Source organism: Hemitrygon akajei, chromosome 10 (assembly GCF_048418815.1).
Source record: "Hemitrygon akajei chromosome 10, sHemAka1.3, whole genome shotgun sequence".
NCBI classification, from domain to species: domain Eukaryota; kingdom Metazoa; phylum Chordata; class Chondrichthyes; order Myliobatiformes; family Dasyatidae; genus Hemitrygon; species Hemitrygon akajei.
Window position 1 is genome coordinate 43,151,525 of NC_133133.1, and position 17,748 is coordinate 43,169,272.

Consider the following 17,748-nt stretch of genomic DNA (forward strand, 5'->3'; position numbering starts at 1 on the left):
TTAGATGCCAAACCACTGCAAATGTATTTTGGAAAACAAAATACTGTTTGTATGTGGGAATGTGTTCTTCAAATTGGCTAAAGTTCTTGGTTTACTTGATACATCATTTTGACCTTGATTATATGTTCCACAAGATATAGATTCTATGTTTCCTTTTAAGAAAGACCTCACACCATTTCTGGCACAATACACAATAGTTCTGTTTAGCCAGGTACTGGCAGTTAGAGGAGAAAGCTTAAAAGACTTACATAATCACTTGGAGCAAAAAGAGTGCAGATTGACGAGTAGCTACATGGGATAGTGGTTCTTGTGGAGGAAAGCCAGTAATTATGGACATCCTAGTGTCTATAGATCAATGCTATTATTGTGATCAATGTGTCCAAACATAGTTTAGAAAGGGCTGTTAGACCGGGACCTGAAATTCAGATTTGGAATCACCTGTAGAGCTACAGATCAGAAATGCAAATGACATATTACACCTTATGTAAGACAAACATTACAGTCAAAATATGACTGTTCAAGATAAAGTATCCAAGATTTCCAGATCAACAGTAATTTAAAGACGTTTTACCATGGTGACTTAAAATGACAAAGTTTTCAATCTACAAGCATTTTAATGTAAATCTATTGAACTCATTTCAAAAATAGGTAAGAAAAAAATAGAGTCAATGACTGTGTGTAACCAAAAATATTGAGATCTGGTTAGTTTTTGCACAGCTGGAACATGAACCTGCAGTTAAGGGCTTTCTCACACTACTCCAGACAACCGAGACCCAATTAGAGTCAGATAATGTCATTTCATCCTGGGATCTTACTCAGCTAGAGGCTTTCAGTGGTTAAGTGTACAAAAAAAAAATTAAGCAGAGTTTAGATTATTTGTAGCACAGGATTCCAGCTTCATTTCATGTAACATGTTTATCAGCAAGTGGCCAGTCTGAAGTTGGTGGGATGGTGATCACCATATGCCTCCACCAAGCTCCTCAACCTGAAACACTTAAATTCCAGCAGTAGGCCAGATATCTTGACCCACTGTCAACCTGTCACTTATAATGTATAGCCTTTTGTTATTCAATCTTGACATTGAAGATTGGGTACTTTCCAAGGAGACTTTGATCAACAATGAGAACCTCACCTTGCCAGGATTGAAGTTGACATTCTTTGCGGTACCATGTTCATCCCCAGACACTGCAGGCTGATTGTTAAAACCTTGTTTAACATTTAGTGCTGTCAGCTCATCCTGAAACAAAAGAAGGGCCATTAAGTCAAGAGTTTTGCTACTGACACATAAGCACAAAACAATCTTCATTGTTATCGTAACACTTCTGAGAAACCATAAAACTCATCTAAAGCAATACTGAATAAAATAGTAATTAAGTTATATCTAATTTTATGATTCCATATTGTACTCTTTATAAAACGAAGCAACTTGAAAGGTGTTAATACACAAATACAAAAGTCCCTACAAATGCATTTGCAATTATTTTGAGTCACAAGATTCCTCATACAAAGTGAACTAGTTTTTCAATAATCTTTGCATTCTTCAAACCCATCATAAAGATATCAGATACCATCTTCATAACTTATTTGACCATGTACAAAATGTAAAAGATTAGAAATAACCTTTAAATGTCTGCTTAACTTTTGTACTTTTCATTTAATCTACCAACTTCAAGTGTTTTATGTCGTAACTCCAGCAGAATTACCAATAATCAAAATTTCCATTGTAATCTGAGATCTTCCTAATCTCAGAAAATATATCAACCTCTGTGTTACAAAATCAGATTGAGAAATTTAAAATATTTCACACTACAACTCTTGTATTCTATGCTTTATTTATATTAAATTATGTAACCCAAAGCTGTCATGTGACTGTACCAAAGATCACTGCAGCAATCCCTCCACAGCCAAACTTTGGATTTCTTTTATCAATTGAAACTGGAGACTAAATATTATTCTTTTGGTAGCATCTCCTCTTTTATATCAAAATGACCACTAAATGTCTTTTGTTTTGCAATCTGAGACCATAAGATGTCAGAATCAGAATACATAGAACATGGAAATTTACAGCACATTACAGGCCTTTTGGCCCACAATGTTGCGCCAAACAATGTAACCTACTCTAGAGACCGCCTAGAATTTCCCTAGCACATAGGTACATCAAAAAAGTCAAAGTCCTGTCCCAAGCCTTTGTGGCTCATCAGGCCAGTGCTTATGCCGGTTTCTGTGGCGTGAAGTGACTGAGAGTACGAGACAACCCCCCCCCCCCCGCCCCACCTCCAGATAGGGCACCAGTCTATTGTGAGGTTGACCCCCAGCACTTTTTTGCCGGTACCCATTTTTCAGCTGGGAGCATTGTGGGGTTAAGTACCTTTCTCAAGGACACACACGTTGCCTCGGCTGGGTTCAAACTCACAACCTTCAGGTCGCTAGTCGAACACCCTAACCCCTTGGCCACGCGCCACACACGTAGGTACATAGAGCTTAGAAAAAAAAGAGGCTTATCTAAGAGGCTCTTAAAAGACCCTGTTGTACCTGCTTCTACCACCACTGCCGGCAGTACATTCCACGCACCCACCACTCTCTGTGTGAAAAACTTACCCCTGACATCCCCTCGGTACTTATTTCCAAGCACCTTAAAACCATGCCCCCCTCTTGTCAGCCATTTCAGCCTTGGGAAAAAGCCACTGGCTCTTCACTCGATCAATGCCACTCATCAACTTATACACCTCTATCAGGTCAGTGGAGGTTGTGCTTTTCAGCTTATTTTAAGATTTATTTGGGAGATAAATGGACAACTGTGTACCTTCTACAGTAAAGCACATTTTCTAACTGTGCATTAAAATATATTCAGATTTAATTGACTATAATAAATGGAACGTGTACACTTTCTGTTCAATAATTCATAGGGAATACAGTTGCAGGATAAGAGCCTTGGCCTACATAATTTAAAACAAAGTTACATTCCTAACACCAAATTCATCCCAGAACAAATACTCTCCCACTTCAAAAAAACCACTAACTCTCTCCATTCAAATCTTACTTGTAAACTAAAATCTAATCTGAGGGTAACATTTCAAAGTAAAATAAACGATCCTTAAAAGATCTATCAAATATACATCATCTCACAATCAAAAAAGCAGAACTTGAAATTAAACTGAACATATGGTTTGCAACAACTAAATAACATTAATATTCTTTTTTGAAACATTTACAGCTTTTTTCACTAAATTATTAAATAGTTCTTTGATGGTATGCCCATGGAACCAAGTTCTTATCCTAAAGATTGTTTGGAATGTGAGATTAGATTGGTTCAGAAATCACACCAGTGAAATCCTATTTCAATAAATTACATTTTAATCCCTGCATACAAGGCATTAAATAATATTTTGAAATACAAATCACTTGACTACTGTGTACTGACAAATCTGCCTCGTATTAAATCTACAAAACAAATTAGTAACTTAAAGCAAGTTGGTTTCAGTAAGTAGTAATTTTGAACAGTTATCCAGTAAGCTAAACTCATGCTGCCTTTCATTGACAGAATAAAAACACATGGCATTTGGCCTATAATATCTGTTTGCTTAATGATGTAGCATCATCCATTACATTACATACAACCACTTCGTCTCTAACTCTATAGATTTCTCAAACTTTACTTGTCCAACATCCTTTTAAAATAATTTGTGAAATCAATTTCCATCACCCTTTTATACAGTGTACAGATCCCAACTCCAACTGATTTAAATATACAATCACAAGTACTTGTCACAGAACCAGCTCATCATGAAAACTTCTACCAGGTTACTCTTACAACCGCATGTCAAAGAGAATATTCATAACCCTTCCAATCTCACAAATGAAACCTTGAAATCTTGAAAATCTCACTTTCTTGAAATGTGACTTTGATAATAACCTAACTATGGCTTTAGCAGTGATTTATCATTTTTAAAAATCTAGCATAATTTCTTCGCTTTCAGTATTTACACTCTTATTTGAAAACCAAAATAATCTGCAATTCGGGCAACTTTAACAACATCTTACTACTCCCAATAGGGACGTATATCTCTACACTTTTCAAACTCATACCATTTATATGATCCTTCTTTTCCATTTTAATCTTCCCAATGTTTATCAATAGACTTCTTCACCTTGAAGTCTTTTTGCTATGCCACCTTTTTGTTACTCCAATGTCTGCACGTATCCTCATCACCATACACTATAGTGCAAGTTATGCGTCTCTATAAAGTTGATTTATAATAACTGAAGAGCAATGAACACAAAACTAACCCTTGGGGGAACACCACCAGCCAGCATTTATCTCTATCCAGTTTGAAAAATATCCATGCACCAGCGTTGTTTCCTGCTGCTGGGTGAATTCTGTACCAATACTGCTTAATTTTAATTTGTCACTTTAACAAGCGTCCTGCGTGGCAGTTTGTCAAATGTCTTTCAGGAATCCATGTATATATCTACTGCTTCATCTTCTTATTCCATAAATAAGTCAATTGCATTAGTGAGAACAATTTTCTTCATAAAAAAACATGGGATCTTCTTGAATAACCTATGACTTTCCAAATGAAAAACTATTTTAGCCCTGATGGTTATTTACATTAATGTCTTCACCACTATAAAGTCGACTGATCCATAGCTTTCTAGATTATCCTCTTTCTTCAATAGTGGTAGAATTTAGTAACCCTTTGGCATAGATTCTGTATTCACAAGGAATAAGATCAAAATAATACGTGTGGAGGATTCATTCCAAACACAAAGTACCAGAAATATTTCAAACATTGGATTGAGTCAACAGAGGAAGCAGCTGACAAATTTTCAATCAACTTAATTTTACTTTTTTCCATTAATTTTCTGACTGGCATTCACAAAAGCACAAGCAACCTACGAAAATAATTTGGCATTCTCATGAGTATCATCACAAACTCTTGTTATCTGGGACTCTGGAATCCCTAATTAGTTGCCATATCTCCCACCAGAGATATGCTCAGTTACTTAACCCTTAATAAGAGTTCAGAAAGGGCAGAATACAAACTTATCGTTTGAGGCAAAGACAGATTAGTTCTACATTTTGAAAATGTTGTTGTTTACAGTCGGCCCTCCTTATCCGCGAGGGATTGGTTGTGGGACCCCTCTTGGATACCAAAAAATGCGGATGCTCAAGTCCCTTATTCGACCTGTCTTAATGCAGTGGACCTTCGAAACCAGTGGAACCCCAGTCCTTATTTAACCTGTCTCAGTGCAGTGGACATTAGGACCCGGCAGCGGAGCTCTGAATGGGCAGTGTTTCTGTTCACGAAAATAATCAGGATCACGATTGAAAATAAAGTAGAAATAATAAAGCGATCGGAAAAAGGTGAAACGCCATCAGTCATTGTAAAAGCGTTAGGTTACGTCGGTCAACGATCGAAACAATTTTAAAGGATAAAGTGAGAAAGGCCCTGCCCCGATGAAAGCTACAATTATTACTAAGTAATGCAGTAGTTTAATTATTGGGTTTTGGGATTTTGTATTTTTGATCCTCCACATCAACCCAGCACGGATGGAGAGCGCACTCGAAAACGGTCTGTCACTGGCTCTCAAGCTCAGTGCTGAAACATATGTTCTTAAGCATAGGTGTCAAACTCAAGGCCCGCGGGCCATATCCGGCCCGGCGTACAATTATATCCAGCCCACGAGATCATTTTAGATAGATCTATTATTTTAATTATTAATGGCCCGGCGATATGAAGCGCTGATAACACACAAACTACAGATCCCATAATGCAGCGCAACAGCAACTATCCCGGAGCAACCCAGCTCATTTCCCCTCTCTGCAGTCTGTGTGTGTCGCTCATGGTAATAATGACAATATGGACAGCTATAAGGACAAAATATCATGGCTGGAAAGTAAGTTTCAGAATCATTTTCAAGTCTTCAGTCAGCTCGAGAAGGAATTCTCACTATTTTGCTTGGCGTTTGCCGTCACCACAGCATCAGATGTGCCGGAGGAACTCCAAATGGAACTAATTGAAATTCAGTGTAGCTCGGCTTTGAAATATAAATTTGAGACTGTGAGTCTGGACTCATTCTATCAATACCTCGGACCGATGTACCCCAAGATGACAGACTTTGCCTCAAAGATCCTTTGCATGGTCGGGACAAGATACCTCTGTGAGCAGGCGTTCTCCATAATGAACATTAACAAATCCAAACTGCGCTCGCAGCTGACACACAAACATCTAAATGGCATTATGAAAATCACAACTGCCCAGAAACTGGTCCCTGATGTTGACAGGCTGGTTAAGACCAGGTGACTGGAAGCAGCAAATGAAAAATGAGTGACACTGTTCGATGCTCTGCGACGTGTAAGCAAAATGCATTATGGAATATTGAGTGTCATAATATTGTAATTCATTCATTTTCTGACTATTCTATTACTGTAAATGTGATCACTTCAATAAAAAAATATAGGCTAACTCTGTTCATTTTCTGGGTTTGATTGCTGGAAGCAGACTAATAAAAATTAGGCGCAGTTGTGCAGCCTACATTTACAATTTGTTTCGTTAGGTCTACATTTGTGTCTGCTAATGTTCAATTTCAAATGGTTTATTAACGTAAAGGGTGTGGCTCCCAAAACAATCTCAGCCAACGTAGCATCGTTTATCTCTCTCCCTCAGCACAACTTTCTTGTAGCCTATGATTGTAAGTTAATACCAATCATAAAAATAATGCTTGCTCAGCAGTCTTCTTCATAAGAAACGGAATTTGTAAAGTGAAACACTTTGTAGTTATAGCAGAGACTGAGACACATGAGAGCAGGCTGAAAAAACGGAGGCAACGAAAGCTGCATTCGCACGCGTCCGACTAATCCGGCCCGCATGAAGCTGAATTTTGCCCAATCCGGCCCGTGACCTAAAATGAGTTTGACACCCCTGAAAAAATGTTTTATATGCATAGAAAGGTAAAATATATACTATATACTAAGACAAACGTTTGACTAACTGACGCTAAATAATACCAGATGTACCTGTTCTGACTTACTTAGTAAGAGAACTTCCGATTTTTTTCAATCCCGATCCACAATAACCCACGCACATCCTCCCGTGTACTTTAAATCATCTCTATATTACTTACAATACCTAATACAATGTTAATGCTATACAAAATAGTCGTTATACTGCATTGTTTAGGGAATAATGACAAGAAAAAAAAGTTTGTACATGCTCGAACATCAAGCTGGAAGAGCACTTCTGGGTTTTCTCGATTCGCGGTTGGTTGAATTTGTGGATGCGGAACTCGCGGATAAGGAGGGCCAACTGTACTTTGAAAAAAACATTAGAAGAACTCGGGTCAAGAATCATTCATGGAGGCCAAAAGTGTATATTGACAATGAAGTCTCCTTTACATTGGAGAAACCAAACATAGATAAGGCGACTGTTTTGCAAAGAATCTGCCAGCTCTGTAAAGACTCTGGAGATTCTGGTTGTAATTCTTCTTAGTTCTCTTTCCCACTTCCACATGGACCTGTTTTCCCCTTACCCTTCCTAGTGCTGGACAGACTAAACTCAAAATATTATCTTATTCAATTTAGGTAGCTTACAACCCAATGTTATATTTTCCATTTCAGATAACCCATGCATCCATTTGCACACTCAATCATCAACCTAGACTTTTTCTTTGTCCATCCTGTTGCTCACCTGATTCCATCTGCCCATTCCACCCACCCAAAAGCAATCACCTCACAAACAAGAAAAAATCTGCAGACGCTGGAAATCTGAACCACACACACAAAATGCTGGAGGAATTCAGCAGGCCAGGCAGTATCTATGGAAAAGAGTACAGTTGGCGTTTTGGACCGAAACCCTTTGGCAGGACTGACAAATCATCTCATCTGGTTTCTCTCATCACCAACCAGCCTGCCCCACCTCATCCTGATACTACTATCTGCTAGCAATCTTACCCTTTCCCTCTCAGTCCTTGTGCAAGGTCTGGCTCACCGAAAACACTGACAAGCACTTTTTGCTTCCACAGTTGCTGCTTTACCTGCTGAATGTATCCAGTATTCTTTGTTTCTAAATCTGCAATCTCTTCTGCCCTCAACTTACTTTGAAACTTGACATTTTCAGTTCTTTTTTAAATTTTTTTATTCCATTGCATTTTTTTGTCTTTGCCTCAATACTTTGCTACTTAAATCCTGAACGATACTTTTGTCAGTGTCAGTTTCAATATACCAAATGTCCAATCCCCTGGCCTCTCAGTTCACCCTAGATGGATTGCCAATAAATTCCCAGAATTCCACAACCTATATTCCATCCTAAAGTAGGTCTATTCACATATTAACCTTGCCTTTACAGCCATCATCCAGATTCATTTTCTCCTTTTAAACATTCAAAAGCACTCATCTTCAAATTCCCCTATAGCGTTGAGCTATTTGATACTACTGTAGCGGTGTGCTACACGCAGCGCTAAAATAACGACACGGAGTCGGTAAACTGCAGTCAAAGATAAAGTTTATTCCAACTTCACAGCCTTGCTTTAAAGCCTCTCTCCCCCGCCGGATGCCTCGAGAGGCACGTACTGAAACCCCCTCAGGCCTACTTCCTTTGTGCCTGCACGCTGGCTAATTGTCAGCCGGTTCGAGTGTGCTAGTAATTGGGTCGCCACACTACAGCCTTTTTTTATGGCTATCAGTGCAAGACAAATTAAACAATAGCACCCTCAACCACGTCAGCAGGTTGGTGACTCATGATCAACACAAAATTCAAGCACATAGCTGTTTTGACATCTCACAATGATACCAAGAGACTGCTATGTTGCTCAAAATTCAAGTTCAACTTCAAGTTTATTGTCACCCGACAGTACAGAAATACAAACAAACCAAATAACATACCTCCGAACCACAGTGCACCTTTTTTTTTTATATAACCAGCAGTGTTTTCTTATCATAGAAAAGATGAACAGGATGAGAAATTTTGCTGCTGATTGTTGCCTGTGACAGTGTGCAACTCCATCTTGGAAATCCATCTTGGAAATTCATCCTTTCAATTAGGATATCAAATCAGGTCTCAAGCCTACCTGATCAAATATACATGACAGATGCCATAACACTAATGAAAAGGCAAGGAACTCTCCCACTGTGTTGCCTACTGATTAACTTCTGTTATGTACTCTGTTGGAAAAGAACTGCCAGTCCACCTGACTCACTCAGTGGGTGAGTGAGTTGGACTGGCATTGGAACTCCTCTTTCCCTCCCACCTTCTCCCCTCCGAATCGTCCACTCCAACCAGCACGGCCCTAACTCCAGGTGAGCCGATTTTGCAGTGCACCAGCAGGGCATATCTGTCGAGTTCACTTTGCCCTCACTCGCCTCTTCATTGCTTGCAGTGATAGTTTACCACAATTTAGTTTAAAAATGTTATAATGTTTTAAATCGAATTCCTTTGCTTTCAAACCACCAGTAAGCTGTCACAAGCCTTCAATGGCACCATCTTAAATCAGATTGGTATATTATTACCAAGATACAGTGAAATACCTGACTCGCTTGCCATTCGCACAGATCAAATCATTTCTTGATGCATTGAGGTAAAACAATGCAAAACATAAAGCTACAGAGAAAGTACAGATATATGTGTCCTCATCGCAAACTTAAAATGGCCCTTATGATCTCTGGTACTGCTGCACTTGCAAGTTTTCAGGTGTAACCCCCCCCCCCCCCCACACACCTCCACCGAGCTAGAATGAATATAAATCAATCATATTCAGTCATTCCTTACAGGAAAACCTCTCACTTCAGAGATTACTATGATAGAGCTATACTATTGTACACAGTTTTCAGTGCAAATAAACCATTCCTTGGGTATGGAGACCAAAATTACATGAATTAGTGCATAAATATAGGCTTGTTTTTCTCACAAACCCACTTTTCCAATGATAAACTCCGAAGTTCCTTACACTCATCTATCATTTTATTCGGAGATATTTTCCAAACTCTACTCTTTAACCAAGCTTCAGGCCACCTCTTTACTCAACCTACATTTGTAGGAATAAAAGTATGTCACCTAACTAGTTTAAAAAGCTGGTTCACCTTGTTCTCTGAAGGGATTTGAGGGAAGAATGTTGGTTGGTACAGTGGAAAAGCTTCTTGCTATTCCAAAACAGTACTGACTTCAGATGTAATGGTATATCTGATCAGATAAGGTATTAAACCAAACTCCCAGCCTAGCTGAGAAACTGTGCCCTGAGAAAGGAGCACTGAAATGTTAAAATAAATAATTCACACAAGTCCAAGATTTATCTTCAGCAGCCAACTATAATCTGTTAGTTACCTGAATAGTAATTATAGTACAGTACTGGACAATTAGTTGAATTAGTTGTGTATATGGGTACAGAAGTAACAAGAACATTAAAGTTTGAACTCAGAGCTAAATCTGCAAGACAGGCACGATACTTGGTAACATAAATCCATTCTGTTGCAAATACTCCAAACAACCTGATTATCTGAAACCTGAATGATTTCACATATAACTTCCATATTTAACTAACCAAAGTTTTTCAACAAGATTTGGAAATCTTATTGAGTAGGAAACAAGATCTGATCAGCGGTTTCTTGCTCCTCTACAAGACGTGCTGTTTTGCAGTCTTCATCATAACCTTCCAAATCAGTGATCAATTAACAAACTCAAGTAAAAAAATGAAAATGTTACCTGCTACTTCAGCAAGTATTAAACCATATTTAGAAACTGATGATCTCTCAGGGCCTAAAGCTTTTACTATAATGTAACAAAATTAAAATGTTTATCTAAATGTTCAAGTTCAAAAGATTTTTTAATAAAATTATTTCTGGATATTTCCGCTCTATCCTAAGATTAATCAGTTGGAAACCATCTATCCAGCAATGCAATGTAATTCAAAGCAACTGAAAGTAAATTCATACTGATCTTCTAGGGGAAAGCACAAAGTATCAAAATTAATATGTATTTATATGAGTCACAAAGCATAAAGAACATATATTATGTACAAAAGATATTTCCAGTTCAGGATTCACTTTAGGTTTAATGCCTGGAGGTGATACGAAGAGTTCCTGCAAATGTACTGCTGCATATGTAAGGAAAATATACCAGACAGTACAAAATATCCTCTGCATGTACACAGCATAAAGTAACGAGTTGTATTTTGCCTTGATTTTAAACAAGATTTAGAGAGTGCAATTTAAACCTCCAGATCATTATTAGAAGTCAACACTCAAGTGCTTTACTAAGACTGTTCTTTTTCAGTGATGGGATGCTGTAGATCACTTTTTAAACAGAAAATGCTGGAAACACACAGCATGTCAGCAAGCATCTGTGGAAATGGGAGCAGAGTTAACACTTCAGCTCCAAAATCCTTTGTCAGAAGCAAGAAAAATAGTGGATGAGAAATGTCTAAACAAAGGGAGTATCTCTAACAATGTGTGTCCAAATAGCTTAATGTGACAGAAGCAGAGTGTGCTTCTTTTCCTGTGTTACTTGTTGCTAATAGAAGAGTGGTCAAGAGTGGTCGAACATGCTCAGCAGTCCAGACTAGCCAAAGGCATAGAAAGATGACTAACAGATATAGCCAGTTCTGATACAGACCAAAAAAAAACAAGTTACCTGAACTTGGAGCATTTGATATTCAGTCCAGAAGGCTGTAATGTGCCTGGACAGAAGAGGAAGCTTTATTCCTCAAGCCTGCTCTGCACCTTGTTATAATTGCGCAGAAGACCAGAAATGTATGTGTCTGTATTCTGCACAAACTAAGGCTCTGCCAATTGGCTGCTTAAGAAAAGCATTAAAGCTCTCATTTTACCATTCTAAAACTCCAGAACATATCATTCTGTACACTAGGTGAACACAGCTTTGGAAGCTGCAGAACATTATATTTTGCACCATAGATGATAATATTCAGTCTGTGTTTGCCCTGACAATTTAGAGGAAAGTTTTACTTGAACTTTTAAAACACAAGTCACAAGGAAATAAAATCAACAAATGGTACTTACCATTACCCATAAAATACTAACAAGAGAAAACTTGCAGATGCTGGAAATCCAAGCAACACACACAAAATGCTGGAGGAGCTCAGCTGGCCAGGCAGCATCTATAGAAAAAAGTACAGTCGACGTTTTGGGCCAAACCCTTCAGCAGGACTGGAGAAACAAAACTGAGGTGTAGATTTTAAAGGTGGAGGGAGGGGAGAGAGAAACACAAAGTGATAGGTGAAACCAAAGGGGAAGGGATGAAGTAAACAGCTGGGAAGTTGATTGGTGAAAGAGACAGAAGGCCCTGGAAGAAAGGGGGGAGGAGCACCAGAGGGAGGTGATGGGTGGACAAGGAGATAAGGTGAGAGAGAAAAGGGGATGGGAAATGGTGAAGTGGGGGAAGAAGACATTACTGTAAGTTTGATGCTGCTCTCAATTGTATCTTTTCTATTTTACGCATGTCTGGTCTAACCCAATTCTCCCTGCACCTTACCGGGGTAGAGTTCCTCTTGTCCTCACCTACCATAACACCAGCTTCCATGTACAGCACATAATTCTCTGAATCTTCAGCAATCTCCACCAATCTTCACCACCAAGCACACCTTTCTCACCTGCTCCCCACCTTCGGCCTTCCTCAGGGATCACTCCCTCTGCGTCTCCACTGTCCATCCATCCCTCCCTGCTAACCTCCCTCTTGGCACTTATTCTTGCTACATCTGCCCCTACACCTCCTCCTTCACTACCATTCAGGGCCTAAACAGTCCTTCCAGCTGAGGCAACACTTCACCTGTGAGTCTGTTGGGGTCATATACCATGTCTGGTGCTCCCGGTGTAGCCTCCCGTATATCGGTGAGAGCCAACATAGACCAGAAGATTGCTTCGCCAAGCACCTTCTCTCTCCTCTCCTCCAACCCTTTAAATCTACTCAGTTTCTTTCCCCTTGTCCTGTCAAAGGGTTTCAGCCCAAAATGTCGACTATATTTTTTTATATAACTGCTGCCTGGCCTGCTGAGTTCCTCCAGCATTTTCTGTGTAGCAACATCCGCAAGGGACTTCGAGGAGAGTAGTCAAAGGTTTGACTCTGGCTGGCCCTTTGCACGCTTTCCATCCATGCCAGGTTGTGCTTCGATCTACAACTGGGCCTCGTAAAAATCAGAAAAAGATAGAAATGGCATGGTTGCCACCCGATGCACCACAATGTGTGGCAAGGAACAACAACAACAAAGCTGAGGCCCTTTGTAACTTTCTCCCCTATTTTCATTCTCTTGAAATGTTGATACTGACTTATCAGGGTATAGTTCAGACTACTGATAAATCATCAATATATTTGTCAGCAGGCTAGTCAATCTATTGCCTCATATATATCAATACACAACATTCACTCCTAAATATTCAGAAGAATAGTAATCAGAGATTGAACTTGAAATCAATCAAGTCTGTGCATACTAGCATCTAATAAGCAAAGCTAGACACGTCAATCACTTGGGAAGCAGAACAACTCTACATAAAAAGTTTGAATTCTTTGATCTTCGTCTTAGCATCAAAATATAGCTGGCTCTCAAGTAAGGATTAAGTCTGGCTCTCAAGTGAAGAACAGTTAGCTAATAATATTTTTAAGCCAGAGCAGTCTGGAAAAGAAGAAAAACAAGCATCTTTATTCTAGGCCTTAGAAAACAAAGGAACAAAAATATCAGTTCTTGAGCGCAAATCAGAAATTTAAGAAATATTATTGTGATTGCAGAGACATTCACTGATTCAGGATAATATCAAAAAATAAAGACTAGCTTTATTTATCACATTTATATTGAAACATAGTGGGTTTTTTTGCATCAACAACTAACTGTCTGAGGATTCTGCTGGGGTCAGCTGCAAGTATCATCATACCTCCATCCAACATAGCATACCCACAATTTATTATTCCTAAGCTGTATGCCTTTGGAATGTGGGTGGAAACCAGGATACCTGGAGGAAACACCAGCAGTCACAGGGAACTGCATTCCAAAGGCATACAGATTAGGATTAGTAAATTAGACAATAGATGCAGGAGTAGGCTATTCAGCCCTTCTAGCCAGCACCGCCATTCACTGTGATCATGGCTGATCATGCACAATCAGTACCCTGTTCCTGCCCTCTCCCCATATCCCTTGAGCCCGCTATCTATAAGAGCTCTATCTAATTCTCTCATGTTTTTGTGGGTTTGCTTATAGAATAAAGATGCTTGGAGTGAATGTTGTGTGTCCTAAGCTCCTTAGGACAGCAGGTGGAATTGAACCCCTGTCAATGGCAACATAAAGTGATTGCACTAACTGCTATACTACTGTAGCAGCCCTCACTGCATTCCCCTGATAACTAGTCAAATCCCCTCAAGAGGCAATACACACAATATAAATTACTTACAAAATTTGACTAAAAGGAAAAAGAAATAATGAATTGTATTATGAATATATTTCTACTCAAAGAGATCAATTTCTTGAACTCACGTCTTAGCTGTTTCACAAAAGAAAAACACCAAAACTTCATAGATCAGTTATTGTGCTTTCAGGTTAATGATTATTCCTACAAAACTTAAATATATATTTCATTGTTATATTAAGTCCAAAAGAATACACATTTGTGAGAATTCATTTTGCATCACCATAGCATCATCCTAACGTAAACAGCAATGAATGCAAGAAGTCATTAACAGCAGATACTGAACTCCCAACAAGATTAAATAAAACAAACCAAATTTTATAATTGTAATGGAGTATGTATGTATATCTGGAATTAAACACAAAATGCCAACTGTGGTTCCCTGTTCCTTTGCAAAGTATGCCATTTTTCAACGTTCATCGTAATCTTACAATCAGGGATCAAATAACATCAGGTACCTGTGAACTATTTTTCATGTTGTGTCTGAAAGTGTTACATGTTACTTCAGTAAGTATAAAGCCATATTTTCAATGTAACAATTATTCCAGGCCTAAATGAAATACAGTGTAGGGAAGTGTTCCATTATGCACATTGATAGGGAGAATAAAGGTATGGCCTATTTTATAGGTGGGGAAAGAATTAAAAAATTTGAGGTGCAAAGGAACTTGGGACTCCCTTGTTCGGGATTCCCGTAAGGCTAACTTGCAGATCGAGTCAGTAGAAAAAGGCAGCAAATGCAATGTTAGAATTCACTTCAAGACCTCTAAGAATAAAAGATCTTAAAGATCAGCACTATTTGACACATGTACATCAAAATATACAGTGAAATGCATCGGTTGTGTCAAATCAAAATATCAAGGATTGTGCTGGCCAGTCTGCAAGAGTTGCCATGCTATCAGCACCCCTATCTCAATGACCCTAATTATTCATCTTTGGAATGTAGGAGGAAACTGGAACACCTGGAGGAAACCCACACGGTCACTGGGATAACATTCAAACTCCTTACAAACCGCAGTAGGCATCAATATTCAATCTTACAGATGATGGTGTAAACTACTAGGCTTCTGTGTCTAGACTTGATGCCAGATCACAAAAGTAAAGATGTACTGTTAAGGCTCTGCATCCAAGGAAGGATGTGCTGTTCCTGGAGGGGATCCAGACAAAGTTCACAAGAATTAAGGCATAATGTATAAGGAGCATTGTGCCTGGGCCTGTACTAAAAGGAGTTCAGAAGAATGAAGGGAAATCTCATTGAAACCTACTGGATATTGAAAGGACTGGGATAGGGTAGACATGGAGAAAATGTTTCCGTAAGTAGAAGGGTCCAGCTTTAGAAGAATCAGCCATAATCAAATGACAGAGAAGACTCAATGCATTCTATAGCTATAGTTCCACTTCTTTGCCTCATGGTCTAAAACTGAGATGAGGAGGAATTTCTTCAGCCAGAAGGAGGTGATTCATTGCCACAGAGGACTGTTGACGCCAAGTCATTAGGTGTACTTAAGGCAGAGATTAATAGATTCTTGATTTGTAAGAGGATTAATGTTGAGAAGACGTAAGAATGAAGTTGAAAACAAAACAGCCATGTTTGAATGTTAGAGTAGACTTAATGGGCTGACTGGAATAATTCTGTTCCTATGTCTTATGGTCGTATGGTCTAAAGTTATTCATATACTGTACAGTATATCAAAACTGAAATGCTTAGCTCAATGTTCAAGTTTAAAAGATTACATTTTTTTTTACTAAAAATACTTCATATTTCAGCTTCAACCTTAGCCTCATCTATGCATTCTAATTAAACTTAATTTCATCTCAGATCATTAAACCTTTCTTTGCTGGCTTACTAAATAATTTTTTCAATGTATTTAGACATTCAGCCTACTTGGTGACTTCACATTTGCTGGATTACAAATCCTCCAGAATTAACACCCTATATTAAGGAATAGGAAACTCATACAAAAAAAAACAGTAACTTCCTTCCAGATCAGCAGTAAGCATTGTTACCTTATGGCTGATCACAAAGTCCAAGCCAGTACATTAGTTCTCATGAAAGATCATTGAACTGAAACGTTAATTTCATTACTCACAATATGATTTAAACATTATCTTATTGGTTTGGTCTCAACACCTCAGTTTAATTTTTATCTAATCAATATATAATGCAGAAATTAATTAACATTTAGGCCCTATCATGGTAGCACAATTATATTTTAGATTCAACATCTCTATAAGCATAGTTGGGAATAGTTACACAATAGTTAAGAGTTTGGAAGTTACACAAAATTTAATGCTGTTGAAAATACATATAGGTGGCATTGCTACTGACATCTTAAAACACTGCAAAGAAACAGCTTCAGATTGCACAGTTGATTAAAAAAACTGTCAAGTCTCAAAGGCAGAGCAACATGGACTTCTTGGAGAATTTGATAAGCAATAGACTAGACAAGGATATAAGGAGGAAATGTTAGTTGTTAGGTTCTGAAGAAACATGTAACAATAATGAAACACAGATGATAAAATTCCATATGGAGGCGTACGATCAAAAGACTTCACAAAGTTAAAACTTGCTCAAGGTAGCAGATCAACTTGAAAACAAGGGCTTCAAAGTCAATTTGTCTTGAAATGGGAAGAGAAATCATTCCCATGGAACTTGGAAAGAATCTGGGTAATGAGAATGCTGGGTTTTGTAAAATTGTGGAACAAATCAAATGTTTATAAATTTTAATCTGCGGACGATAAAGGGGTTCGTGTAGAGAGTACACATAATACAAGCATAAAAGTTTAAAAGTTTTCAAAAGTATCAACTTTACAATGAATATCAAACACGGTAGCTACCATGCCTTCCACATTTGGAGTTTGTGGTGATCTCTGTGGTCTTATCGACAACGTTTATCCATATTTAACACTTTGCTGGTGTACCAACCCAACAGTTAAATGGACTACACACCGTAACCTCCTCCCCTCATACCGGGTTCATCACTATGTCCTACAAAGGCAGTACGACCAGCCAGAGGGTCAGAGACCTACAGTGTGAGAGCAGCTATCTACAGGTTGTCGTTGATGTCTGAGGAGCTGTTCTGGGCCCAAGTTTGGCCAGAAACAGAGACTGTTTATTGTTTACATGGACGCTGCTCTAGGCCCGGCTCCCTCACGCCGGCTTACTTACCCCGCCGGCCCGGCTGCTTGAATGAGTGACTGGCCGTCCTCCCCTGGAATCTCTACGATTTTTCCTACCTCTTTCTGTTTGGGGTCCTGCGGGTAAACGTCTGGCGGCCCGAGCCGAGGCCTTTTCAACGGCCTGTGCTCATAACTCAATATCCCGAACGCCGCCATCTTTGGGAAACCCGGCT

The 17,748-nt window shown here is 38.8% G+C and overlaps 1 protein-coding gene across 3 annotated transcripts in view; it reads right to left on the bottom strand.

The window, feature by feature from the left end:
• Positions 1–17,748, bottom strand: part of med12 (mediator complex subunit 12) — a 144,747-nt gene extending 126,999 nt beyond the window's left edge. For all 3 annotated transcript variants that reach the window (XM_073058129.1, XM_073058130.1, XM_073058128.1), the window contains exons 1-2: positions 17,633–17,748; positions 1,133–1,237 (exon numbers count right to left, since the gene is read on the bottom strand). In XM_073058129.1, the coding sequence (XP_072914230.1) occupies positions 1,133–1,237; positions 17,633–17,731 (204 nt within the window). In that variant the 5' untranslated portion in view covers positions 17,732–17,748. The remainder of the gene's footprint in view (positions 1–1,132; positions 1,238–17,632) is intronic.